This window comes from Hyaena hyaena, unplaced genomic scaffold (assembly GCF_003009895.1).
Source record: "Hyaena hyaena isolate Hyena2069 unplaced genomic scaffold, ASM300989v1 scaffold_252, whole genome shotgun sequence".
Taxonomy (NCBI): domain Eukaryota; kingdom Metazoa; phylum Chordata; class Mammalia; order Carnivora; family Hyaenidae; genus Hyaena; species Hyaena hyaena.
In genome coordinates this window covers 828,649-845,657 of record NW_024080884.1, presented here as the reverse complement: position 1 = coordinate 845,657, position 17,009 = coordinate 828,649, and the positions used below count along the sequence as shown (strand labels likewise).

The 17,009-nt window shown below is 45.6% G+C and overlaps 1 protein-coding gene across 1 annotated transcript; it reads left to right on the top strand.

Moving 5' to 3' along the window:
• Positions 1–436: 436 nt before the first annotated feature.
• LOC120240312 (olfactory receptor 9I1-like) lies at positions 437–15,598 on the top strand. Its single transcript, XM_039245030.1, has 4 exons — positions 437–1,397; positions 14,166–14,364; positions 14,527–14,838; positions 15,361–15,598. Exons 1-4 carry the CDS (start codon positions 449–451, stop codon positions 15,596–15,598), a joined length of 1,698 nt encoding a protein of 565 aa, XP_039100961.1. The 5' UTR covers positions 437–448.
• The last annotated feature ends 1,411 nt before the right edge of the window (positions 15,599–17,009 follow it).

Below are 17,009 nucleotides of genomic sequence, written 5' to 3'. Positions count from 1 at the left end.
ACCCCCAGCAGTCCCCACCACAGAAGGGGTTAGCATAAGGCCCTGCATCAGACAACTCAGGAAGCCACAGCCTAAAAGACCCTCTGAGGCCTGGTGTACACCAGGGCTACATGACAATTTGTTGGGAATGTTCTAGAATAGAAAGACTCTACAATGATCCCTTACAGTCTTGATAGTCTAAGGTTCTCTGGTCTTAAAGATAACAAGCAAGAAAACTTGAAGAAATACTGATCCAAGGTCCGATTTCAGGAAGGGTGTAGAGATAGGTTACTCTCATAGTAATTACTAGATGTGGATTCTTAAGATGTTAAACATTTTCTTCTCTCTCTGAGCAGAGAATTATCTGAGATATTCACCTAATATCTGACACTGAAGAAAGCAAAGGCCTTCAGTTCTGGAATCACTGATTCCATTCTTCTCTTCAGGCCACCTACTTAACATCGAGGCTATGGCTCCCAAAAATCTAACTGCTGTGACAGAGTTCATTCTTGTGGGCTTCACAGATCACCCTGAACTGGTAGTTCCCCTCTTCCTGATGTTTCTCATTTTCTATATCGTCACCCTTCTGGGGAACGTGGGGATGATCATTCTGATCCAAATGGATGTCCAACTCCACACCCCCATGTACTTCTTCCTGAGCCATCTCGCCCTGCTGGATGCCTGCTACGCTTCAGTCATCACTCCTCAGATCCTGGCCACACTGGCTACAAGCAAGACGGCCATCTCCTTTGGCCAATGTGTGACCCAGTTCTTTTTCTTCACCGTCTGTGCAGGCACAGAGTGTTTCCTGCTGGCAGCGATGGCCTATGACCGTTTGGTTGCCATTAGCAACCCATTACGCTATAACCTTGCTATGACTCCAAACACCTGCAGGGGACTGTTGGCTGCAGCCTATGTCTGTGGGGTGTCAGGGGCCATCCTGCGTACCAAGTACACCTTCACCCTCTCCTTCTGTGACCACAATCAGATCAACTTCTTCTTCTGTGACCTCCCGCCCCTGCTGAAACTTGCCTGCAACGGCATGACACAAAGCGCAACTGTCATCCTTTTTTTTGCCAAGTTCATGTTCCTGGCCAATGTCATGATCATCCTGGTCTCCTATGCACTCATAATCAGAGCCATTCTGAGAGTGAAATCTGCTGGTGGACGAGCCAAGACCTTCTCCACCTGCACCTCCCACCTCACCACGGTTGTCCTCTTCTTCGGGACCCTTGCCTTCATGTACCAAAGAAGTCAGTCAGATCAATCCCCAGAGGAGGACAAGATTGTGTCTGTCTTTTACACCATCATCATCCCCATGCTGAACCCCTTGATCTACAGTCTGAGGAACAAAGATGTAAAGGCTGCATTCAGAAAACTCATTGGTAAAATCCAGTTCCCAAAGAATTCAGCTTTAGGTGAGAGTCATTCATCCTGACCCATTTTGTCCCCAGTTCTTCATGCTCTAAGTGTCAACACCATGCAGTGCTTGCCTTCAAGAATGGCAGCTTTTAGTAGCAAGAAAATCACAAGATTGGTGAAGTTTACCTAGAATGACTCCCTCTACCTCTCTTTTCTTGCCTTCTCCCTCTTTAGCCCACCCCCAAATTCTCAGAGCTCTAGAGCTACTCTCTGATATCACAGAGCGAAAAGTTAACACAGTCATAAGTGAGCTGACTACCACATCCACGCTGTTCTTCAACCACACTGAAGTTCCTCAGTTGCCCTTTCTTTACTCTTCCGTCTCTATGCTCTCTAAAACTGACTTTTACTCTCTGTGGAAGATTATACCTGGGAATCATACTAGTAGGAAGAGAGTTGGTGATTTTGCTTTTCTTTTATGGTATGGATAACCTGTGAACTCATTATGAGAAAAATTAATGAAAAGTACTGTGAACCCAATGGAATTTCCCATTGGTACAGATTGGAAGAGTAAAAGGAAAGGTGTTCCCTTTGACTACTCCACCACTTATGTCTTCCTGAATGGTGCCCAGTATCTCCAGGACTCTACTCTCTGCCTTTCAAGTGGCAATTCTCTACACTCTGGATCTCTAGTTCTTTTGTTTCTCCTCCTTCTAAACACAGCACCTGACTCATGACAGTCACTGCACTCGAAATACTCATTCCCAGGGTCAGCAATGGTAGACCAATAGCAAACAGTCTTAAGTGGAATTACTTTGTCAGGTAATAATGTCTTACCCTCTTGGAACATCAGACTACTACAGAATCAGAATGAACCTTTGCTCTCACATCCCACTGGTTAGAAGGAATCACACAGTCCTGCCTCGCTAGAAGGGAACCATTAAAAGTGCAAATGGCATATATGTTAAACAATATTGACTCTGCCTCCCTTGTGGTTGCAATTATCAGTGTTCTACAAAATCATGAGTAATCAGATTACTTTTTGATTGTTCAGATCATTTTCTACAAACCACCTCTCCCATATTTAGGGAAAGAGGGTTCATTCTTTCACCTGCCACCTGGCCAAGTGTTATTAGAACCCCCATCGGCTTTTCAACCAAACTCAATTCATCAGAGTACTTTGGGAATATTACTGGTGAAGTGAGAAGAAGGGTAAAATACTCTACTAACTGAATCCAAAAAATATGTATAATAGTGTCTACTGAGTAAAACTAAAAGGTATGTAACTTGGGTTTTGTAGAAGGCCATGACTCCAGGCACATGAACTACAGGGTAGAGGACAGAGAAAGAGGAATGAGAGAGGGAAAGAGAGCCCTAATCCCCGTTGACTTGTACATTTTTCAAAAACAACATACCCAAATAAGAGTCTTGGTCCCCCCCACCCCCAAAACTTACTCCTCCCCAATCTTCTCTGGTCCCACCTGGAGAACCTGGTTGTCCAGGCAAAATAATCATAATCATTATCCTCATTTTCTTATTCCGCTCATTCTCTCATATCCAACCCATCAGCAAATTCTGACATTTCTCACCTAAAGAGAACCCCCATCTGGTTTATGCAGGTGTCAGTGACCAGTGTGCCAGTAAGTATCCAAAATCCTGTGTTGGTGCTGTAGTTGGGGCAACACCTTTGTAGTCTTTTAGTGTGTAAGCATCTCTTCTTTGTTTGAAATGACTTTACTTCTCCAGCTTCCTGCTAATTCTATGAGCTATCCATTATCATTTAAATAAATTCCTTTTCTAATTAAATCAGACAATCTATGTCTGTTGCTTACAACTAAGAAATCTTACTGATACAAAAATCAGCAGCAGGATTGTCATTGGAAAAATTGGAGGAGTCAAGTTGTATTCCTAGCTATGTTGAGTCTATGGCCAAAAAATTATACTATATACATACATATATATATATACTATATACTATATACATACATACATATATATGTGTATACATACATACATATATATGTGTATATATATACACATACATATACATAGAATTGGGTCAGGTAATTATGGAGGCTGAAAAGTCCCACCATCTGCAGTCAGCAAGTTGGGGACCTAAGAAAACTGATGGCATAAGTTCCAGTCTGAGTCCAAGTTCAAAGGCAGGAAGAAACCTATGTCTGAACTCATTGACGGTCAGGCAGGGAGAGGGAATTCTTCCTTATTGAGCCTTTTGTTCTATTCAGGTCTTCAATAGATTGGATGAGACCTACCCATACTGAGGACAAAAATCGGCCTTATTCATCTACCAATTCAAATGTTATCTCATCCAAAAACACTCTCACAGACACACCCAGAATAGTGTTTAATCAAATCATCTGGGTATGCCAAGGCCCGGTCAAGATGACACATAAAACTAATCATCACAGGATTGGCTGTCTTGCCTGAGTCAGACTGAAACAGTGAGAATCTATCCAGTATTATGACATGGGATGCAGACTGATACTTCTTTCTCCCATAGTTCAGAACAGTGAAATAATAGCAGATTACGATCTTGTAATGTGATGTCTAGTAAAGGCAAGGCTTTGAGAACTATGAGGTGTCTGTCACATAATGTGTGATAAGTATGGCATGAGTAATTCAAGACTGTGTGGTGGGTGGTTGCTTCTAAAGACACTGGATAGTTTAAAGAAATTGAATGGCATGGTATTTCCTAAAGTCTTGGTCAAAACACAGAATAAAAATTAGGGACTATAAATTATTATTCTTTTAAAAATATGTTACTCTTTCAGCATCAGGGCTGAAAATGGGGAAAGTAGCCTAATATTTAAGCTATAGGATGCCAAATTATACCACCAGTTAAATTACTGCCCCTCGTCCAGAGCTCAGTTTCTTATTCACCTAGGGTTAAAGCTGTGGCACTCATTGAAAAAGAATGAGAGGGGGCCCTGGGTGGCTCAGTCGGTTAAGCATCGGACGTTGACTCAGGTCATAATCTCGCAGTTCATGAGTTCAAACCCCATGTTGGGCTCTGTGCTGACAGCTCAGAGCCCGGAGCCTGCTTCAGATTCTGTGTCTGCCTCTCTCTCTATCCTTCTCCCACTCACACTCTGTGTGCATCTCTCTCTCAAAAATAAATAAACATTAAAAAATTTTTAACAAAGAAAAAGAATGAGAAAGAGAGATACTGTAAAAACCTAGCAGCCCACTGGAATGGCAATGTAAGGGAAAGTCTGGGTGGCTCTGAGTCCCTCCAACCTCACCCCACACTGAGCCTCTCTTGCTGGCTCAGGCACCATCTCCTTCTCTGTCTAATGTAGCTTCCTGCCTTGCATGAAGACCTTGCTGCTCCCTGATATCCTACAAGGCAATGCTGATTCTTTTCCTGCCCCAGTGCTACCAACCCTCATTCTCTCCAGATCTATTAGTGGAGGCTTATTAGGGTTAGATACAAATATGCCAAGATAGGTCAACTGCAAATTGAAACCAAGAGAATTCTTACACAGGAAATAATGTAAAAGGCTCTATAAAGTAATAACAACAAATGCTTTAAGTTTCTAAATGAAAGATTAAAGAGCTTAGCTTTAAACTGAGCTAAATTCATTGGTACGGGCCATCATAGCAAGACCTTTCTTGAACCAGCAGAAAAGAAGAGCACATAATTATGATTCTTTTTGTCATTTGCCTTACAGAATATCTACAACATACCATCTGCAAAGTCCAACGAACAATAAAAAAGGTACTAGATACGAAAAAGGCAGTGACTATGGCTCGAAACTGAAAGAAAAATTCACACAGATGCATGGTGATTCAGATGTTGGAATTAAAGGCTTTTATAATAACTGCTGCAAATATGTTAAAGAACTTAGAAGAAAAAGATTAAAGCATGAACATATGGAGAATTAAGGCAGAAGAATAAAAAAATAAAAAAGAATACAAGTTCTAGAACTAAATAACACTATCTGAAATGGAGCAGATTGGATACAGCAAAATAAAGAATAAACACCAATACAAGTCAACTGAAATAGTCCAAACTGAAATAGACAGAGGAAAAAATATTTAAAAAGCAAAAACTGAATGAGACATCTGGGAAAATAGCCATTGGTCCAGCATACATGTAATTGGAGTAACATAAAAAGGCACAAAAAAAAGTGACAAAAGAAATGTTTGAGTGGATAACATCTTTAAATGCTAAAAATAAATAAATAAAATAAATAATAACCCAGAATTCAATATCCGGTGAAAATAGCATTCAATGGTGAACAACTATTCAATTAAATAGACATTTTCAGATAAATTAAAGCTGATAAGAAATATTGGCAGCAGGCCAAAACTGCATAAATATGATATAAAATATAAATATGAACATAAAGAAATAACAAATAGAAATATTAAGATAAAAATGTAAAGGAAATAGTGCCAAATAATTGGCTGAGTCTGCAGAAAGGAAAACACCATAAAAGGTGAATATATGTGAACATAAAGGACCATTTTTTCAAAATTTTTAAGAAACTATTGACTGTTTAAAATAACAATGTATGTTACAGTTCATAACACAGACAAAAAAGAATCTACGACAGTAATAACACATAGGTGAAAGGAAGGGAATAAATGGAATTACACTATTCTAAGCTTTTTACATTGAAAGTGAAACAGTATAAAATTAGCTCAAGTTAGATTGTAATAAATTAAGGGGCAGCTGGGTGGCTCAGTTGGCTAAGCATCCGTCCGACTCTTGCTCCTGGCTCAGGTCATGATCTCACAGTTTGTGGGATTGAGCCCCACATCAGGCTCTGTGCTGACAACACGGAGCCTGCTTGGGATTCTCTTTCTCTCCCTCTCTCTCTCTCTGGTCCTCCGCTGCTCACTCACTCTGTCTCTCTCTCTCTCAAAATAAGTAAATAAACTTAAAAAAATTTAAGATTGTAATAAATTAAGGGTATATATTATCATTCTTAGAGCAACCACAATGTGATGGAATAAATAGCTACAAATTATCGTCTGCTGGAGAGTTGAAATCTACTTCTTTACCCCCTTGAATCAGTGCTTGCCTTTGACCCACTTTGGTCAACAGAACATGGCTGAGTGATGTTGCATGAGTTCTAAACCTCTTTAAATATGTGCAGTTTATTTCACATCAAACCTCAAGAAAGCTGGTTTTTTAAAAATCCAGAGTTGTTTCTTCCTCTCAAATTTTCTGGATAAGTATATGTAGAACCAATATTTCTTCCATATATATACATATTATATTACCCCAATCAATATAAAGAACATATTCATTACCCCCAAAAGTTTCTTCCTGCACCTTTGTAATTAATGCCTCTCACTCTCCATCCCCACACAAACACTTACCTCCTCAGTGTCATCATAGATGTGTTTGCATTTTCTAGGACTTCACATAATTGATTTAAGAGCATTTACCATGGGATACAAAAATGCTGATTCACAGGGGCACATGCACCCCAATGTTTATAACAGTGCTATCAACAACAGCCAAATAATGGAAAGAGTGCAAATATCCATCAACTGACAAATGGATAAAGAAGATATGGCTCAGTCAGTTAAGCATCTGACTTCAGCTCAGGTCATGATCTCATGGTTCGTGGGTTCGAGCCCCATTTTGGCTCTGTGCTGACAGCTCAGAGCCTGGAGCCTGCTTCAGATTCTTCTCTGCCCTCCCCCCACCTCACTCGCACTCTGTCTCTCTCTCAAAAATAGACATTAAAAAATATAAAAACTTAAAAAGATGTGGTGTATAAACAATGAAATACTACTCAGTGATCAAAAAGAATGAAATCTTGTCATTTGCAACAATGTGGAAGTGATCTCACAATTCATGGGCTTAAAGCCCCACATCGGGCTCTGCACTGACATCTCAGAGCCTGTTTGGGATTCTCTGTCTCCCTCTCTCTCTCTCTGCCTCTCTCTCTCTCTCTCTCAAAAGTAAATAAATAAACTTTTTTAAAGACAAAACAGATGAACAAAGGATAGGGAAGGAAAAATAAGATAAAAACAGAGAGGGAGGTAAACTATAAGAGACTCTTTAAATACAGAGAACAAACTGAGGTTGCTGAAGGAGAGAGGAGCTGAGGAATGGACTAAATGGGTGATGGGCATTAAGGAGGGCACTTGTGATGAGCACGGGGTGTTATGTGTAAGTGATGTTCACTGGATTCTATTCCTGAAACTAATACTACACTGTATGATAACTAACTTGTATTTAAATAAATAATTTCTTTTAAAAAAGCATTTACCCTTTCTAATCTGGCTTCAGTCACCACAATTATTTTGAGATTCATTCATGATGTTGCACTTATTAGTTCCTTTTTATTGTTTCCCATTAAATGGACATTAAATTGTTTCCAACTTTTACCTTAAATATTAAAAAAGCTGCCATGCCAACAGACACATGAAACGATGCTCAGCATCCCTGCTCATCAGGGAAATACAAATCAAAAACCACACTGAGATACCACCTCATGCCAGTCAGAGTGGCTAAATTGAGCAAGTCAGAGAACTCTAGATGCTGGCGAGGATGTGGAGAAACGGGCACCCTCCTACACTGTTGGTGGGAATGTAAACTGGTGCAGCCCCTCTGGAAAACAGTATGGAGGTTCCTCAAAAGATTAACATTAGAATTCCCCTAGGACCCAGCAATAGCACTGCTAGGAATTTACCCAAGGGATACAGGAGTGCTGATGCATAGGGGCACCTGTACCCCAATGTTCATAGCAGCACCCTCAACAATAGCCAAAACATGGAAAGAGCCTAAGTGTCCATCAACGGACGAATGGATCAAGAAGATGTGGTTTATCTATACGATGGAATACTACATGGCAATGAGAAAGAATGAAATCTGGCCATGTGTAGCAACATGGATGGAACTTGAGGGTGTTATGCTGAGCAAAATAAGTCAGGCAGAGAAGGACAAATACCATATGTTTGCACGTATAGGAGGATTAGGAGGAACTTAACTGAGGACCATGGGGGAGAAGAAGGGGGGAAATAGTAGGGGAGGGGGAGAGAGGCAAACCATGAGAGACTCTTGAATGCTGAGAACAAACTGAGGATTGATGGGTGTGGGAGGGAGGAGGGAGATGGGCATGGAGGGCACTTGTGGGGATGAGCACTGGGTGTTATATGGAAAACAACTTGACAATAAACTATTTGTAAAAAAAATAATAATAAATTAGCTATAGACTAAAAAAAAAAAAGCTGCCATTGCCATGACATTTGTGCACAAGTCTTTGTGTAGACATGTTTATTTCATGTCTGCCATTGCCATGACATTTGTGCACAAGTCTTTGTGTAGACATGTTTATTTCATGTCTGCCATTGCCATGACATTTGTGCACAAGTCTTTGTGTAGACATGTTTATTTCATGTCTTTTGAACAAATACCTGGGAGTGGAATATCTGGGTTTTATGGTAGATGTATGTTTAAAGTTTTAAACAACTGCTAAACTGCTTTCCAAAACGGTTTTCCATTTGACATTCCCACCTGCAATGTACGGCAATCCCGGTTTCTCCATATTCTTTGGCACTTGGCACAGGTCTGTATAAAGTTGCATGACTTTGGAAAACCATTTGCTGGTTTCTTAGGAAGCTAATTAGACACCTACTCTATGTCTCAGTAATTCCTTCTCCTTAGTATGAACGCGAAGTGAATGCACACGTTCACATAAACCAGCTTTCACCAGAACGTCCACAGCAGACTTTATTCACGATAGCTCAACACTGAAACGACTCAAATCTGCATAGACAGAAGAACGGATAAACAAATTATAGTTATATTCACACTCTGCAATTGATTGATTGATTGATTTGAGAGACAGAGTTCACATGCTGGGAGAGGGGAGGGAGAGAGAAAATCTCAGACAGGCTCCAGGCTCAGTGCAGAGCCCAATGCAGGGCTCAATCCCACAAACCCAAGATCACGATCCCAGCTGAAATCAGGAGTCAGACACTAAACCAAATGAGCCCCCCAGGCACCCCCACCCTCCCAGTTTGAAAGGGAAGGAACCAATGACACATACAAGAACACAAAGAAATCCCCAAAAATAATACATGGAATGAAAGAAGTCAGATCAAGCGATCTCATTTATATAAAGTGCAAATAGAAAAATGAACCTATGGGAATAGAAATCAGAATAGTGGTTGCTCCTGGAGGATGGGGGAAGAATGTCAGTGTGGACAGAGATGGAGCAGGGGGGGTTCTGGGGTATAGAAACCCTCTACATGTTCATCTCTGTGATGGTTATATGCATATATATATATGTATATAGCCAAATTTTATTGAGTTGTACAGATAAGATTAATGTATTTTGCTGTTTTAAATTATACTCGATATGGGGCGCCTGGGTGGCTTAGTCGGCTAAGCGTCCGACTTTCCCTTAGGTCATGATCTCGCGGTTCGTGGGTTCGAGCCCTGCGTCGGGCTCTGTGCTGACTGCCAGCTCAGAGCCTGGAGCCTGTTTCAGAGTCTGCGTTTCCCTCTCTCTCTGACCCTCCCCTGCTCACGCTGTCTCTCTCTCTCTCCCCTAGAAATAAATAAAACATTAAAAAAAATTATACTCAATAAAGTGCTCTTAGCATAAAACACAAAAACCCTATATTTGGTAATCAGTTCTCCTGAAGAAAAGAAAGGCTTTAATCTTCAAAAAGAAAGAGAGAGAGAGATGGGGCACCTGGGTGGCTCAGTGGGTTGAGCATCTGACTATTGATTTCAGCTCAGGTCATGATCCCAGGATTGTGGGATCGAGCCCCACGACAGGGTGGAGCCTGCTTGGGATTCTCTCTCTCCCTCTGTCTGCCTCTCCCCTGCTCACGTAGTGCACATGCGCTCTCTCAAAATAAATAAATAAACTTTACAAAAAAGAGAGAGAGAGATCCAGGAAGGAAGGAAGGAAGGAAGGAAGGAAAGGGAGAGCAAGGAGAAAAGGGAAGGAGATAAGGGAAGGAAAGAAAAGCACTTTACAACTTCAAATTTCTCCCAGGAGAGCCTCTGTTACACCTGTTGTTTTTTCATCCTAGTCAATGTAGCATTTGTCTCGGAATTCGCACATTTTTAGGTAACAGTTCAGTAGACTTCCATCCTGTGCTTCCTGCGTCTGTCACGCTCGGACCCAGTAGTGTGTGGAACGCGCATACAGTGTTGGAGTTGTCACTCTGATATGTGTATAAATCTGAAAGACAAATCAGCCATTTCTCATCTGTCTTTTCCTAATTCTTTCCAGACTAAAATCTCTCTTATCCAACGTCATCATACATGGTGCCCCGTGTTTAAACAAAACAAACCAAAACAAAATCACTCAGGCACAAAGATCTGGGTTGGGTCATTTCTCTGATCTAGGGTGGTGGTGAGGGAGACATTGAACACCGCACCCCCCTGGCAGCCACTGGTGTGTCCCCCGCTGTGCTGTGGCCCACGCCATGTGAAGCCAACAGGTTGTCCATTGGCAGGCACTTAAATATAAATGCACAGTGTGCAGAAATGAGGACTAAGAGATGATGCAACAGAACATATACAAAGTAGTCTGAAAACTTTCTTTTCTGTGGTTTGGTCCATTTTTGCATGGTAAAAAGCCACAGCAATATATTTTATTGTTTGGTATCACTTTTATATTTTTCAATAAGCACTTCCCATAGCAAAAAAGGAAAAATAACAAAAAAAAAAAAAAGAAAAGAAAATAAAGAAAAACAGAAGTGCATATTGGTCAAGAAAGTTGATGATGACCTGTATTTTGCACGAGATGTTTGTCAGCATTTATCACCCACTGTGGGAGTCATGGTGATGCCTGCAAGGACTTGAAAAGTAGAAAACACAAATCTGCTGAAGATGCATCAACGCTTGTTTTCAGAGACTGCGCCAGACGGTAATGATTGAAAATCACGGGTATGTTTACATTGCACTCTGTGAAGCAAGACTTTCCATTCACATCAAAGGTCACTCGCTCATTTATCTAATTCCCATTCTTTTGTGCAGACACGTACACCCAAAAAATCAAAGCAATACTGGTAACATACTGGCACCAACAGAATAGAACAATTTTACACGCAATAAAATGATGACAGTTTCATATCAGTGTCATTAAATGCTTCAAACAGAAGATTGTTTGTTATTTCTAATAATTTCCCCCCATCCAATCTATCAAAATAAAGCTGCCGAAAGTTCATTCTGTCAGAGATGAAATATTTGACACCACTGTGAACACTGTTGTAAATTCAGCATAAAATATCAAACTGGAAGACAACACTTCTGGTTTGTGATATAATAAAAATACAAACTTTACTGTCGCACACAGCATCACGATAAAAGCAATGCTCTTATTGAATTACAGAACTTCTGGAACAAGAAATATATTTGGAATCAATTGTAATACACGTAATTTAGAACTGCATCCAAACAAGTCAGGAGGGTTTTTCCATCAAAATAGAAGCTGTATTTGTTAGGGCAACGGGGTGGCTCAGCCGTGTAAGAGTCCGACTCTTGACCTCAGCTCAGGTCTTGATCTCAGGGTCATGAGTTTGGGTCCTGAGTTGGGCCCCGTGTAAAGCAGCAGAGATGTTCTCCTGCTAACCTTGATGGAGGAAGCTGCCATGTTTTGAAAGGAAAGGCCACACAGTGGAGACCTGAGATTTAGTGCAAAACCAGCTCTGGCAAGGAAAATGGGCACCGTGGCCAAAACTTGCCACACAATGAATCCTACCCACAACCAGATGGGGCCTGAAAGAAGACTTTGCCTCTCAAATCCTACCCTCATGAGATGGATGCCCCACGCAATCATGGTAGGACACCCCGCCCCAATCCCAGAGGACACAGATAACACACTGACTCTTGCCTCTTGGAAATTACGAGACTCTAAATGTGTGTCATTTTAAGTTGCTAATTTTGTGGTAATTTGTTACTCACCAATAGGGAACTCACACATGTCACTCAGCCCCATATTTCTTATAAAGGAAGAGTTAGTTTGGGGCTCCTGTGTGGCCCAGTCAGTTAACCATCTGACTTCAGCTCAGGTCAAGATCTCATGGTTCATGAGTTCAAGCCCCACATGGCGTCTCTGCTGTCAGTGCAGAGCCTGCTTCGGATCCTCTATCTCCCTATCTCTGCCCCTCCCCTGCACGTGTGCTCTCTCACTCTCTCTCAAAATTAAATAAAAACATTTAAAAAAAAGATAAAGTATGGAGGCGCCTGGGTGGCTTAGTCGGTTAAGCGTCCGACTTTCGCTTGGGTCATGATCTCGCGGTTCGTGGGTTCGAGCCCCGCGTCGGGCTCTGTGCTGACTGCCAGCTCAGAGCCTGGAGCCTGTTTCAGTCTGTGACTCCCTCTCTCTCTGACCCTCCCCTGCTCACGCTGTTTCTCTCTCTCTCTCCTAGAAATAAATAAAAAAATATTAAAATAAAATAAAGTATGGACGCCTGGGTGGCTCAGTTGGCGAATCATCTGACTTTGGCTCAGGTCATGATGTCACAGCTTGAGAGTTCGAGCCCCGGGTGGGGCTCTGTGCTGACAGCTCAGAGCCTGGAGCCTGCTTCGGATTCTGTGTCCCTCTCTTGCTCTGTCCACCCCTGGCTCATGCTCTGTCTCTCTCAACAATAAATAAACATTTAAATATATTTAATAAAATAAAGTAAAAGCTAGCTTTAAAGCAGCACCCAACAAACGTTTCCATAAAGACCAGATCGTAAGTACTCTAGACTCTGTGGGCCGAGGGGTCTCTGCGGCAGCTCCTCAAATCTGCGTCCTTGTGAGGAAGCAGCCCTAGGCAATACGGACGCGACAGACTGCAGCTGTGTTTCAATAAACCTTTAAGAGGCAGGGGGCCAGCCAGGTTTCTATTCCTGGACCCTGGTCTCCAGCGCAGAAGGCTTCCTACTGCCTGGCGCCCCCTTCAGGCCAACCGCGGCCCAGCTCGCCCCAGCGGGTCCCCCAGCCAGCATCTGGTCTGCAGCCCCTGAGGCGACATCCTGGCGGGGCTGTCCCTTGCTTCTCAAAGCATTGACAATTTACAGGGCTCTTTCGAATGCCTAATGACCACACTTAAGCTTCTTTACAGCCGCTGAGCGAGCCAGGAAGGCACCCGATGGCTCCCATCTTAAGGGGAGGAAAGTGAGGCCCGCGGAGACTGGATGTCTGCGGCCCACGGAGCCCGGAGCCCACGGAGCCAGTTCGCGGTTGATGAATGGTTCCTGTCACGCTGTGTTGCTAGGCTCCCCGGTGCAGAGGGCACGGTCCCAAAGCTCCCCTTTGAGCCAGAGGCTGGACTCCCGGGCCTCCCCTCAGCCCCAAGAGTCTCCCGGGCCAAGCGTTGTGACAGTCCCCATGCTCGCCCCATGATGCCCACTTGAAAAGTAGACTCAGGCCTGTAAGGAGCCTTGCGCGTGGTCCTTGCACGTGACCTCCAGGGGCCAAGAAACCATGGGGAGGCCCAGGGGACCCAGCAGGCAAAACTGAAGGCCACCGGATGCACCGCAGAGGACATCTCTACCCCCACCTCGCGACTTCATGCACTGAGCTCCGCCTGGAGTGTTACGGAGGCCTTTGCTGTCCAGAGTCTGAGGACCACCTGCTGACGCCAATGCTTTCCCATCACAGAAGAGAAAACTGAGGTCCCAGAGAGAGGTGAATGCCCGAGATCTCTCGGAGAGATGACAGCAAGAGCTGGGGTAGTATTCAGGCCACACACAGGTGGAAGCTGAATCCTAAGGCCGGCCCTCCCTGGCTGTGTCCCTCCATGAGCATGAGGTCAAGTGGACCCAGCCCAGGGACACTGAGGCCTGCAGCCGCAGACGACAAGCTGCTTCGCTCATGTGATTTGCAGCCTGTTCCCTGGAGGCCTTAGCCTCCCCTGGGCATCACGGTAGTGAGGACTGTGGGGGTGAGCAGGTCCAAGGACCCTGGGGCAGGGGGGTGGGCGACTTCATAAACACAAGCCCCCTGAGCAGGGGCCCCAGGAGGGAGGACGTGCAGGTGGGCAGGGCGGGCGGCGGGGCTGTCTCTGCCCGGGCCTCAGCCAGCAAGTAAGGAGGGTTGGTAGCCATGACGACATGTGACGCAAGGATGAGGGAGCTGCCGGCCAGGCCGGAAGGGGGTCACAGCTGCACACCTTGAAAGAATAGACATGTAGGACCAAGGCCAGGCTCAGCCACACTCACTCACCTTCTTTCCTGGGTCCCCTGAAGACTCAGCGGATGTGCCTCGAGCCCCCCGGAGGAGGTCAGGCCCAGGCAGTCTGACGACAGGGACCCTCCCCAGCCACAAGCCCACAGGGAAGTACAGCCTCCATGCCCATCCAGTGGTCCTGCCTGCCCGCCCTTGGCAGTGGCCACAGGGAACACTGTTGGGTCCCCTGGCTACCTGCCAACGTCCAGGCCCTCGGACGTCTTCTCCGCCAAAGAAGACGTGCTCATCGGGGACGTGATGTCCATACATGCAGTGCTGGATCAGCCACAAGTAAGGCTCCAGAAGCCTCCAGAGCAGCCGCTGTGCCAACGGTGGGTCCAGTCCTTATCCCTAGACTGGAATGGCCACCTGGGGAGGGAGGGAGGGGGAAGGGCCGCCTTCCTGATCACTGGAGGCAGTTGGGGGGCCCTAGACCTGCCATCCACCCTCCCGGGCCCCTGGCAGGGACAGCCCTTGGCTCTGAGCACCTGCAAGACTAGGTTCTAGTCCCAGCCCTCCCCGAGTCACTGAGTCACCCAAGTGACTCAGGTGACCAAGTGACCAAGTCACTGAGCCACCCAAGGCAAGTCCCTTTCTCTCTCTGCACCTTCGGCCTGAGGGAGAGATCCATGGCGGGAGGCCTGGGAATGGCTTGGGAGTCATGGCACCGGAGCCCTGGGAAGATGCACGTAGGGGTTGTTCACGGGGCCAGAGGGAAGGCAGCCCCAGGCCCACGCCGGCCGCAGGGGTCCCTGCCTTCTTCCTGCCTGGGTCTCGGTCAGAGACACGTGGTCACCTGTCCATGCACCTACTCAGGGCTGTCTGCTTGTGTCCGTGGCCATCTGTTTCTACAGGTGTTTGTCCATCTGTGTGCCCGTGGACATGGCCGCCAGTCCCTGCATCTGTCTCCCTGTCTGTCCCACACCTGACCATCTGTCTGCATTTCCGCCTGTCTCTGCATCTGAGCCTTCCTCCCCAGCGCACGTGTGCACCATGTCTGTGCCACAGCCCCTCTGCCCAGTGTGGCTGAGTTCCTGTATGCAGTGCTGTACATGTGCCTACGCCGTGGTCCACCTCCCTGCACGTCTGTGAGTCTGTGTGCGGGTGTGTGTGCATGGTGTGTGTGTACCTGTGTAAGTGTGTGTATGTGTGTGCGCCTATGTGTGTGTTTGTGTGTCTATGTGTGTGCCTGTGTGCGTGTCTGTGTGTATGTGTGCCTGTGTGTGCTTGTGTGTGTGCATGTATGTGTCTGTGTGTGTGCTTGTGTGTGACGCTGTGTGTACCTGTGTCTGTGCTTGTGTTTGCATGTGTGTCTGTGTGCGTCTGTGTGTGTGCCTGTGTGCATAGGTGCCTGTGTGTGTATCTGTGTGAGTGTATCTTATGTGCATCTGTGTGCATGTGTGCCTGTGTTTGCATGTGTGTGTGTCTATGTATGCATCTGTGTGCATGTTGTGTGACTGTGTGTGTGCATGTGTGCTTGTGTGCACATGTGTTTGCGTGTGTGTCTGTGTAAGTGTGTCTGTGTGCCTGTGTGCATGTGTGCCTGTGTATGTACTTGTGTGTGTGTTTGCGTGTGTATCTGTGTATGTCTTATGTGTATCTGTGTGCATCTGTGCTTATGTGCATGTGTCTGTGTGCACTGTGTGTCTGTGTGTGTGCCTATGTGTCTGTGTGTGTATGTCTGAATGTCTGTCACTCTGTGTCTCTCTCTATCTCTGGGAAGCTGCCAGCCTCTCTCCATGTCTGTCTACTTGTATCTGTCTGTCTTCCGAGGATCCCCAGTCCCCCCAAAGCTTCTTCCAGCAAGCAGGCATGGACATTCAGTCCCACTTGCCTTCTTGCCCTTGCTCCTTCCGAGGAGACAGTCTCTGTGGCTGTTTTGTGTGGCTCAGCAGATGCCGCTGATCAGTCCTAACTCCCCTCCACTTCACGCTGGCAGAGGTTCAACACCTGCTTTTCCCTGAACGTCCTGGGCCCTCTCCTTGCTGCGTCCGAGGCTAAAGAGGACCTGCCCTCCTGCCCAACATCCCCGTGGGACTGCAGATCCGTGATTCCTGTATCTCGGGGTCTCGGGTGCTGGGGAGCACCCTGGCCCTGCTGTCCAATGAGCCCCAGCCCACACCCGACTTCCGCTGTGGCCCCCAGCAGCTGCCCCTGGGGGTGGTTGGCGGTGTGAGCGTCCCAGGGCCAGAGCCCATGGCCGAGCTGCTGTCTGTATGCAGAGCCCCTCAGGTGAGGACGCGTGTGCAGGGAGGAAACCACGAGCATGCTCTGGCTGGGTGCCCACGACAGAGCTGCAACCAGGCAGAGACATCACAAGCCGTGACCCTGGGCCTGGATTCCTCTTCCACAAAACGGAGGAGCAGGTGCTGGACTGGGTGGGTGGTTCCCTAGTGCTGGTCCTCAAACTGGTTGCTGGTCCATCATGCTCCTTTCTCTGGTTCGCAACAACACGGCAAAGAAATGGCATGGTCTACACGTGTCAGTGTGCGGGTGCCAGCCC

What these genes read in the sequence shown, in the direction of transcription:
- LOC120240312 (XM_039245030.1), top strand. Translation starts at nt 449, where the DNA reads ATGGCTCCCAAAAATCTAACTGCTGTGACAGAGTTCATTCTTGTGGGC. An exon ending in CCCAAAGAATTCAGCTTTAG is followed by an intron (nt 1,398 to 14,165) that starts GTGAGAGTCATT and finishes TGTGATTTGCAG; the next exon opens with CCTGTTCCCTGGAGGCCTTA. An exon ending in GAGCAGCCGCTGTGCCAACG is followed by an intron (nt 14,839 to 15,360) that starts GTGGGTCCAGTC and finishes CTGTTTCTACAG; the next exon opens with GTGTTTGTCCATCTGTGTGC.